The 11,196-nt window shown below is 45.4% G+C and overlaps 1 protein-coding gene across 1 annotated transcript in view; it reads right to left on the reverse strand.

The window, feature by feature from the left end:
- Zip99C (Zinc transporter Zip99C) overlaps positions 1-7,734 on the reverse strand; it is a 32,329-nt gene extending 24,595 nt beyond the window's left edge. Inside the window, exon 1 of the mRNA XM_011155163.3 lies at positions 6,361-7,734. Within this exon, the coding sequence (XP_011153465.1) occupies positions 6,361-6,595 (235 nt within the window). The 5' untranslated portion in view covers positions 6,596-7,734. The remainder of the gene's footprint in view (positions 1-6,360) is intronic.
- Between the last annotated feature and the right edge of the window lie 3,462 nt (positions 7,735-11,196).

Here is an 11,196-nt window from a genome sequence, read left to right on the forward strand (position 1 = left end):
GGTGCAATGAACGTCTCGCCTAACATCGCGCGGAATCGCATCGTGCCGACGTAATTCCATGTGAAAGTTAATTAAAGTCAGCAGAGAGCGGTCGAGAGGAAATCGATTCCGATCGTAGCTATCGCGACTATCTCGACGCAAACGAGATCCTTTTTCTCGGAGAGCACCGCCGCGCCGCCGACGCTCGTGCGACACGCGTTTTTGCACAACGCATACAAAAACCTTCCTCCTTTTTTGTCACCTTAACAGACCCGGCAGTCGGTCGATAGGAAACTTAGCGGCGAACGATACGATCGTTCACGTCGTCGGAGATCACCGAGGGAGAATTACCGGCAATCGAACGCCGTGATGTAACGATATCGAGAACTGTCGAGACGAAGGTCATCACGACACGCGCTTCGCGTCTTGTGTTTACGACGATTATGTTGCGCGTTAATTGATGCGTCGGAAAGGCAAAAGCTCATAGTTCCATCGTTGAATGTTTATTCGTCTCTCGTCTACCGGCGAGAAACGGATGATAACAAACAGCGGGAGAGTGAGACCGCGCGCGCCCTCGCGAGAGGGTCTCTTTCTTGTCCTTTGTCTCTTTTCCTTTCGGTGGAGACGGCAGAATTCTCCTCAACTGCTCGCGGCCAACGTCTGGATTGAGAGGCATCCTTTGCAAACGGATTGGAAATTCCATTTAGCATACAGCAGTCGCGCAAGTTCCATGACCTTCGAGTTTCGTGTCTACTTCCCTCTCTCTCTCTCTCTCTCTCTCTCTCTCTCTCTCTCTCTCTCTCTCTCTCTCTCTCTCTCTTCCTTTCTCGGCGCGTAAAATGTGGCCGGCGACTCCGACACGAGTCATTATGCAGACATCGATCGGCAGCCTTTGTTTAGCTACACGGCTGTTTCCTGTCATTCATTTCGTGGGTCATTTCGTCCGCTCTTGCGTAAGCGCGACTTCGATTCCGTGCGCCCGCATTAACAGCTCGCAATTATCGCGCGCTGGACTAATTACGGTTTTCAATTGCCGAAATAATCCGCTCGGCCATGGAAATGACACATAATTACGCGCCCGTACACGTGCGTGCACGCGAGGATGTGTAAGTGCAACGTGCAAACAGCAGCAAGTAAAATTTCAGAGTCGTAACGCCGCCACCGACGTTCGAGCATTTCGAAAGCGCTTCGTTAGATGAGAACGCGCTTCGACCATGTTACGCAACAAGTTTTTTGCGCGACGCGATGCAACAACAAGCCCGGCATTTATACCAAGGCAGCCTTAACGTTTGCATTAAAGCAGACTGTGCAGCCCGAGCTGAAGCAAGAGTCATGTAGAAAAAATTCCACGCGACTTTCGTAGGAAAAACTCCGCCTGAATCTCCTAAAAGCACATTCTGCAATTCCTTTTCCAGCGTTTCTCTTATAATGAATACATGTATATTGCGTGCAATGTAAATTCCCAAGTTTCAAGCTAGATGTAGCTTCAAGTTTTAGTCTTTAAATATATTTTTAGGTATAACAAGGCAAGAGAGTCAGTACCAGCTGCACAAAGCCGCCGCCTTGCCTTTTGTTCGGCCTTCGAGCGAGCGATTATAACACATAAATTTGCTAGGCACTGACAAGTATCTGTTTTGGAATACGGCTTGCAATAAAATAAACGTTATCATCATCACAAGTGAAATACACAAAAAAAAACACAAGCTTTGCTCGTCTTGATCCAGTTTCTCCCACTGTGACTTTACTATGGCTTTAATATATGCGCATATCGTTAATTATAATCGCTACTTTGTGCCAGTATTACCACACTGTTCTTTGTACAACGAATACATGGTGGTCATTAATTAATAATGCTTTTTAACGGAATTGCGCCATTTTTTTCGCGTACGATATGCAGCTCGCGATTCGCAGTAAGATATCGTTACAACGCGCCGGCAACAACGTCTTGTTGGCAACTGTCACCGTCGACAGCCTTCCAATTATCTCGTGCGCAGTTAGTAGATCCGCTGCACATGGCCGGACGATCTGTTTTTAAGCGAGTGCGCGTGCATTCGGCTCTATCGGGTGATACTCAATCGCACACAAGAAAAGCATAAAGTGCACCCAAAAAAAAAGTATTCTATTTGTAAAGTAATTTTTTCCGTAGTTTCATATTCTAAGCGAAGCCTTTTACAGAAAAAGGACTCTTTCGATTAAAGTGAATCATTCATCTAAAATTTATTAGATGTCCTATTTTCCTCTTATTTCAAGAAGATTCCCTCTTATATCAATTAATTTTTCTCTTATATGAAGAATGAATCTATTGATTTGAATGTCGACTTCTTTCGTTCAGTCATGCTCTACTGATACAAAAAAAATAATCATATGCTCATGGGTCAGAATATGTGGAACGCTTCTTAAAAAAGGTATATGTGTTGCTGTAATATATAACGAATATAATTTACCAATATTTGGTCAAACACAGTTTATAATCTACTGCAAGAAGTTGAATAATATATTCTTTCTCTTAACTATGTTTCATAATTGGTTATGATAAACATCTTTGTAGCTATGAAGTCCATAATGAATTTCTCTTAACGATGTTTAACTATATTTCATATAATTACTTATGATAAACATCTTTATAGCTATGAAGTCCATAACAAAACTGACTGGAGATTTGTTTGTTATGATGTTCTTATTTCATTTGTACCTTATTGTAGAACTGATATCAGAAGTACATCTATGTTTATAGAATATGTTACTTTTAGCTATACATTACGGTAATTGTTTCAAAATAACTAATATATAACCAGTAAGAATAAATAATAATCCTTTTAAAAAGAGATTAAATAGTCTGTGTACAAGAGGAAATTCATATTAAAATCAATAAGATTGGCATTATATATATAACATATAATCCCCCTAACTTTAAGAATAATGTGTTTATAATATTTTCCTCTTAATCTTAGAGGAATCCTCTTAAGACCATGTATAAGAATTAAAATATAGATGATTCCGCTTGTTCTGAAATTACTTTTTTTGGGTGTATAATATATGCCTCGTCGCGCTCGAAAACCAACAGACGAGTGTCCTGTGACTTTGCAGCTCGCGAATGTCCAACGCGGCGAGAAAACACGTTCGCGGTTTTTCGTGTGTTTCCTTTCTTCGGGTTCTCAAATTGAACGATGTAAAACGAGCTTACGTTTCAAAGAGAAGAAAGGAAGGAGCAAACGCGCGCGCGCGTTCGGTGAAATATATTCTAGGGGACGCGATCTTTGTGTTTTCGTTGAGACTGACTCGTTAACATGAATTTCCTGTGAATTGTTACAATCGAAGGGAGAAGGAGCTGCCTCGCGTTGACGCGAAAATTGATAGCATTGCGGGAGTGAAAAACCGTCGCGATTAAAAAATCGTGTTTATTCTTCGTGCTTGCTACGTTTTGCTTTTTTACGGCGTTTACGCGAAGTATCGCGCGATTATGTAAGCTGCTTGATTTTTTTTCGATGTAGAGCACGTATAATACGACCTCGGCTTTTGCACGCCATCAGGTCAACAGCATGTTTATAAAAACACCGTATAAATGTCTATATAAATGTATGTATGTATATACATGTATTTTTTATATAGTTCATGGCGACATTGCAAGTATATAACGAGACGCAAGATTTCTGCTCATTTTACGAGAAAGCATTGCATTTAACGTCGTTATATTTAAATTTTTTCCTATATCGCGCATCGTGACAACTCCGAGAAATAATTGAGACTTGTTGAATATTTTTTAAACCACAAGTGACTCATCTCTTTATCACACCACGGTGATAAAAAAAAAGTTGACACACCACGGCAAAGGCTCAGCTCTGAAATTCAGCAACGAGGGAGACAAAAGTCGGGTTTAAAAATAAAACTTGGTTGTCGTTGCGCGAAAAATATTGTCGAAGCAATCAAAATCGATCTGTCTCTCGACGCTACGTACTGTCGAGTAGAAGGCATGAGTCAATTATAAACAAACACGATGTTGCTTCAAGTGGTTCTCTCTCTATCCCCCCCCCCCACTCTCTTTTACTGTGCACGCTTCAGTGAACACCGTTAATTGAGTAAACATCATCCATTTAGAAAGATAATAATCGCGAGTTCTGGAACACGAATTCGCGGGGACTTGTTTCCGTAAGGCTATTTGCTTGGTCTTGAGCAGGATCATCTTCATTGTATCCTCCGAGCGAAAGAGAGAGTAGGCCAAGGAGGTCATATACATATATAATACTTCTAATATTATAAGCGATAAACAGAGTTAGAGAGTTAGAGAGTTAGAGAGAGAGAGAGAGAGAGAGAGAGAGAGAGAGAGAGAGAGAGAGAGGGAGAGAGAGAGAGAGAGAGAGAGAGAGAGAGAGAGAGAGACGGGGGAGAGAGGGGAGAGAGAGAGAGAGTTAGAGAGAGAGAGGGGGAGAGGAGGAGGGAGGGAGGGGGAGACAGAGAAATGGGAGGGGGAGAGAGGGAGATGGGGGAGAGAGAGAGAGGGGGGGAGAGAGAGGGAGAGGGAGAGAGAGAGGGAGAGAGGGAGAGGGAGGGAGGGAGAGAGAGAGAGAGAGAGAGAGAGAGAGAGAGAGAGAGAGAGAGAGAGAGAGAGAGAGAGAGAGAGAGAGAGAGAATTGGCGAGCGAGTCGTGGAAATAGACAAGACGATGGTCGTTCAACGTAACGCAACGCAAAAACAATGATTATATTCGCTAAGATGGCAACATTACAGCGAACCATCTCGGTCGCGCACGTTGGTTCCGCATGCACTGCGGCTGATTCTACGCGAGAAGCACAAAACCGTGCAGAGCGAAATGCATTAAAATTGCAGACTTGCGTCTGAGGAAAAACACGGCAAGGCGGCAATCGAGGAACGAGGAATTCTGGGCGCTGCGCCGAGAGAGTTTTTAGAGGAGCGAATTAAAGCGGTCGCGGACAAACGAGGCGCGGACCAAGAGTTTTTAATTTAGAATCCGATTCGCTCTTTGCTTCCGTTCAAGCGCGCTCTCTCGTCGCTTTGCATCATCGGTGGCGGGCGTACAAAGAGCAACGAGCAGCTTTGAGAACCCCTGTGCCACGCAGGCTTCTCAATGCCAAGGCAATCGGGTTTCACAATTTCGCCAACGGTCGGCCATTGAGCGGTTATTGCGCGGTGATTCGATTTCCCGGCGGATAAGCCGGGCGAATCGCGCGACGGTTTTCGTCGTTATCATCGCGTCCCGAGATTTTCGTGACGCGAGAAGGGGAGCCGCGCATTATTAATGCACCTAGTCTCGCAACCGAGTTCTCGCTGCTGCACACCACCGGGATGCGCCGGTTAGACCGTGACTATGGAAACATATGATAATTATAACAATAACATGGACGGTCGCGATGTCGCGCTCGTTTTTCTATCAAACAAGAAAATTCCTGATGATTATACGCATCTCTTTTCTTCGAGTCAATTCACATACCTAATTCATATAGAGCGGATTATGCACATTGCAGTCGCGGTATTCCGGTTTCACGCGAGACGAGAGCACGAGATAGCACATTCATTCGCGCCGCGAAATGCTTCTTTGTCTCTCGGTAAAATTGACCACTCGAGACGCGTCGTCTTCATAGAATGGAGTTGCGCAACGAGCGATAAAATCGAAACGACAGATTAAAAGTATATCTGCTGCGAGATAATCACGATGGGCTCGGTTCTCGCATTACAAAGTAAAGAGAAACCACCATTCGCATCATTGTACGAGACAGTCGAAATTGAATTATTCAACTGAGGAGCGCGGAAGAAGAACTATCTTTTTTCTGAAAGTCATGCTCCGGAAGAAGAGTTGATCCACCGGATTTCCACCGGTGTTGAATTGATGTGTTGCTCCGATCGCGTTGCACATGACGATCTCGCTTCTAATTGCTGTTGTAATTTCAATTACTTTTCATTTCGCTCTTACTTTCACGCTTCATTCACGCGAATTTTCAGTCAGTTTTCTACCGTGGGCTCTAAATCCGTGGGTCAAAAATCAAAATCAATTATATTTTTTGTCGAGGCTCTCAGGCGTACCAGCGAGAAACAATCAAGCGGGCCAATAAGCAACAATGCGAAATATCAGTTGAGCGAGTTCATTGAAGTGATTACCAAAGTTACAGACGAACGTTAAACATTGAACTATTCCCGGAGAGTCAGCGTTTTGGCTCAGACTGTCCGGCCCTTGGCGTTTGCCCAAACTTGAATAATTACTCGGCCATTCGCAACCGCGCGATATCTCGTGTTGACCGTCATCGATCCGATTGTATTTTTATTCGGCAACAATCCTGCACGTCGTGTCACTAATTGACACGCAGCGCGACTTTGACCGCGAGATCGAGAAGCAGGTAGACAGGATAAATAGAGAAACACACGACCTACCGCCGGTTTTCAGATCCACGCCGTCTTGTATGGGGATGAGCCACAAGGGAAAGATGCCCGTGAGGCCGACCATGGTGCTCCCCAACAGCGAGAACACCCATGGCCGGTAAACGAAGAGCCCGTCGATGTCGTTCCACGGCCACGTCGTGTCCAGCCCTTCGTAAACGTCGTGCAGGATGTCGAGCACGTCGGTGCAGTTGCAGTCGATGCACGCGTCCGCCAGCGTGGCCGCCATGTTTGTTGTCGCGCGTTCCGTCAAGCCTCCTGTCAAAATCGCCGCGAGTTTTCACCACGAGTCAACGATTAACAAGCGCTGTTGCTGCTGTCAACGTCGAGGAGCCCCAAAGGAGAGGCCTTTGCCGACGGAGATGACGCGTGCGACCGTGTGCCGCGTCCAAGCCGCGTTGAGGAAAGTCGAGAGCGTTCGCTCTCCGCCGCGGCTAACCTCCTCGTTGTCTCTGCGCGCGCGACAACGAGATCAGTCCTGGTCGTCGAGACTGAGGACAGCGCGCACACCTCGTGGAAGACGATGTTATCACGACGACGTGCTCGAAGACGCGTGCCGCCGTCTAGATTACACGCAAGTGGAGAGAAGGAGTAGCCAGTGCAGCACCGGTCTTCGTCGTCGATGTACGCTCGCGTGTAAGCATTCGTTCGCCGAATTGAGAAGGTTATAGTTATTGTGTCGCGATGTCGATGTTGAGACAACGACCGCCGAGCGACCGGCTAGCCTACACTGAGGACTGAGCGCGGACGCTTGGAATCAGGACGTTGTCGTCTTCGCCGCCGCCGTCGCCGCCACTTCGTCGACCTGCTCGTGCTCTCGTCGTGTTACTTCATAGCGCCCTGTCGACACGCGTACGAGGCCACCGCCGTCCTGGTGCGCCGAATGCCATGCGAGCGTGATCTCGGAGACGCGCGAAGATCGTCGTCGTCGCGCTTAGTGCAGCACACTATATATCCTGCCTCGCTCTCTTCTATCTGCGCTGTATGCTTCTTCTCACGATCGGTTTCGTCACAATGCTTCGAGCGCGCGCGCGCACGCACGTGTGTGTGTGTGTGTGTGTATGCGCGTGCGTGCGTGCACGTGAAAGTGTATGGTATACACTGCGTCTCTCTTGTGAAATCGCTCCCTTCGTTGAAATACAATCACTAATCTGCACCGCAACCGACCGAACGACTGATGCGCGCCGCGCCGTGAGCGGTGGCTTTTATAACCGTCGCTGCGTTGTCTGCCAGCGCACGACGAGAGAGAACGAACGACGCGACGAACGACGAAGGAGGATGCGGATGTTGTCGAGGCCGACGGCAGGAGGGCGGTAAAAGCGACGTCACCGTGACGTGGGGTTAGTCAGAAGAGGCATGGAGAGGCACGGAGTAGAGAAAGAATGAGACGCGGGATCACGCAGAGCGAAGCGAGAGAACTGAAGGAAGGTAAAAAGACCCGATACACAATGTGTGTACCGACAAAAGTTATTCGTCTCTCTTCTTCGAATGAGAGAATATTTTTCCCTCTGTAATATAAGAGCGGTCTTTCGACGTCGTTTAAAGCTGACCGTGATTTAACCGTAGTTTAACGCACTTTTTGTCCCTCTCCCTCTCCCTCTCCCTCTCTCTCTCTCTCTCTCTCTCTCTCTCTCTCTCTCTCTCTCTCTCTCTCTCTCTCTCTCTCTCTCTCTCTCTCTCTCTCTCTCTCTCTCTCTCTTTCTCTCTCGATACATAGAGCAAAAGAGAGAAAGAGAAATATGGTCGAGGGAAGAATCAAATTCGGAGCGAAGGACTCGAAATAACTGTACAGCTTTCATTTCAACAGCCCGAATAGACACGGTTGCGTTCGTCTTGAGCAGCCGGACCGTTGTCTTCTGTCGAGTAAATTCGTTACTTTTGTCGTAAATTTTTGTCATATTTTAACTCCTCCGTGATCATGATGCATACTATTATCGGTCGATAAGTGTATCCAGTAGCGATTGATCGCAGATAACGCGCGATCGCGATGTTCCATCGTATGATTTGGAGCGGGCGATGATAAACCGCGTTATCAGCGCGGGCGCATCGGTATTACTCCAAGGACAAATATTGTTTGTCGTTCGGATTATGTGAATGTTTATGGGGGGTAAAGGGAAGGAGCGGGTTTCGTGTTCGCGCAACAATTCGTGCGATGCTCGATCTCGCGTGGATCTCGCGAGTGAATCGAATTGCATCGTTGGAACGTGACGATGTCGATGTTTCAAAGACGCGGATCATGGAGCATGAGGCGCTATCTAGCGAATCATCGTCAAAGTAAAATACACGGTGCGACCAAGCTGCTGTGAGAAGTGTAGAGTGTTCGGGGAGGCTACGGGTCTCGCTGATAACTGGGCGTTTTGGCAAACGAAGCGCAAAGTAGTGAAATACGATTTGCGTTGTTGTGACGAATTAACTTCACATAGGCGCCGAAAGACCTCGTTCCTCCGGCTGAACTTCCGAAAATCACCTACGCCCTACTGCCATGAATTTTTGCCGGAAATATTTCAAGTGATATTTCAAATGAATGGCCTTAAATGGAGTTTTACCAACGCAGAAATTGAATAAAAAACTTAATAAAAAAATAACGTTATATATATATATATGTATATTAATGTTATTCAAATTTTTCGCGCTTTAAATTTATAGTTAGGCGCGTGGGTGATTTTCGGGATTTCCCTAGTGAGAAATAACTCATCGATCGACTCGAAACGATGTCGGTTTGAACTTTTCGACATCGATCGACGAGTCATTTTTCGCTATAGGTTATTCGTTATTCTTCTGTTCGTTATTGACTGAAGAAGGATTTAAATCATCAATTAGTGAAACTCGCACTTCCTGCCGGGATAATTTCGAATCCATGCGCTCGAAATTAATTACACCGTTTCATTTATAGTTTTAATCGCTATTATTGCGTAATGTTATTCAAATACTTCGGCGAAAGTTCCCGGTAAAATATTTCATCAAACATTGAAACAAACGACTCTTGGTTGTTAATATTGTCTTAAACACTCGATGAGAGCAAATAACGTTCGATGAGAGCAAATGACATTCGATAATGCTATTTGGTTAAAGAAGAAATGAAAAAAAAAAGAAGTGTATTGAAAACTGTTCGACAGAGACGTAACGCATGGATTAAACATAGAGAAATACGTTCTCCTCTTATCGATAGGGAGCAGATAAAACGATATCGCTCCGTTACAACGCGATATGAATGTCACCGTCCGAACGCGAGAGTAACGAATGTTTGGTTCGTTAGCCGCGTGATAAAATAGAAGTAACTCGCTTGTATTTGAATCTTATTCCTGCCGTCGCGCAATATTCCAGTGATTATCGCAATATAAAATTGCACACTCCGCTATCCCATGGCGATCTTTCATCATTCATGGTGTATTTTTCGCATTGATGCGTCGTTCATTATCGGGCTCATTGACGCGCGCGCACGCGTGATTAATTCTAGTGAGTATCTAATTAACGCTCGATTGATTGAATAAAAATCACCTTGCTTGTGTTGATTCATCGTGCAATTGCAGTCCGCTCGCGCAACAACGGCCGCTTCATCGCCGTTTGTTAATCTTATCAATATTTTGCGCCGACCATTCGTTAGACGAATGAATCGCGAAGAGACGTACGAGATGTAAAACAAACTTGACGCGTCGCGCAAAGTATCGCGTGTTAGCTTCGCAATTAAACGGGATCGCGCTTCTCGGGCAATATTATGTCGCACATCCGATGTCTCGGCTCACAACCGATCGAAGAACACAGCGGGATTTGCATAACATTTTATTGTCTAAGAAATACGCGTCGCGAAAACTTCCTCCGGAGCGGATTTAGATTTATAATGGCGAGCAGCGCGACGCACAGAAAGGTGACACTTTAAGCGTTACTTTGAGTGTATAAACATCGAAATTGGTGCAGTGGTTAGAAAGTTGTTTGCGTTTGAAAATGGAGAAAAGTAATGAAAAATTGCGCTATATTTTGCAATATTATTACGACAAAGGGAAGAACGCTGCGCAGGCTTGTGAAAACATTTGTGCTGTGTACGGTGAAGGTATTTTATCAAAATCTGCTGCGCGGAAATGATTCGCTCGCTTTCGTTCTGGTAATTTTGATGTGAAAGATGAGTCACGCTTTGGTCGTCCAATCACTGAAAAAACTGATGAAATTCTTGAAAAAGTCCAGCAAGATAAGCATATCAGCAGTGTCGATATTGGTATGGAGCTAAGCATTGACCACAAAACTGTTTTGAACCATTTACACAAAGCTGGCTACAAAAAGAAGCTCGATGTATGGGTTCCTCATGAGTTGAGCGCGAAAAACATGATAGACCGAATTAACATCTGCGATGCGCTGCTGAAACGCAATGAAATCAAGCCATTTCTGAAAGGTGTCATAACCGGTGATGAAAAATGGATTATGTACGACAATCGGAAGCGTAAAAGATCGTGGACAAGGGATGGTGAGCCGTCACAAGCGTTCGCGAAGCCAGGATTGATGCCGAAAAAAGTGACGCTGTGTGTGTGGTGGAACTGGAAGAGAATCGTCCACCATGAGCTACTTCCAATTGGTCAGACCATTGATTCTCAACTCTACTGTGGACAACTAGAGAGATTACGCCAGGCAATTGAAAGAAAACGGCTCGAATTGAATAATAGGAAAGGTGTTGTCTTCCATCATGACACGCCCGACCACACACTTCTTTGATGACCCGTCAAAAATCGCGAGAGCTTGGTTGGGAAGTTTTGATGCATTCACCATATAGTCCAGACATAGTAACTCTCTGACTATCACTTGTTCCGATCTCTGCAGAACTCTCTCAATGGAATTAAGCTG

This window comes from Harpegnathos saltator, unplaced genomic scaffold (assembly GCF_003227715.2).
Source record: "Harpegnathos saltator strain DR-91 unplaced genomic scaffold, Hsal_v8.6 scaffold59, whole genome shotgun sequence".
NCBI lineage: Eukaryota > Metazoa > Arthropoda > Insecta > Hymenoptera > Formicidae > Harpegnathos > Harpegnathos saltator.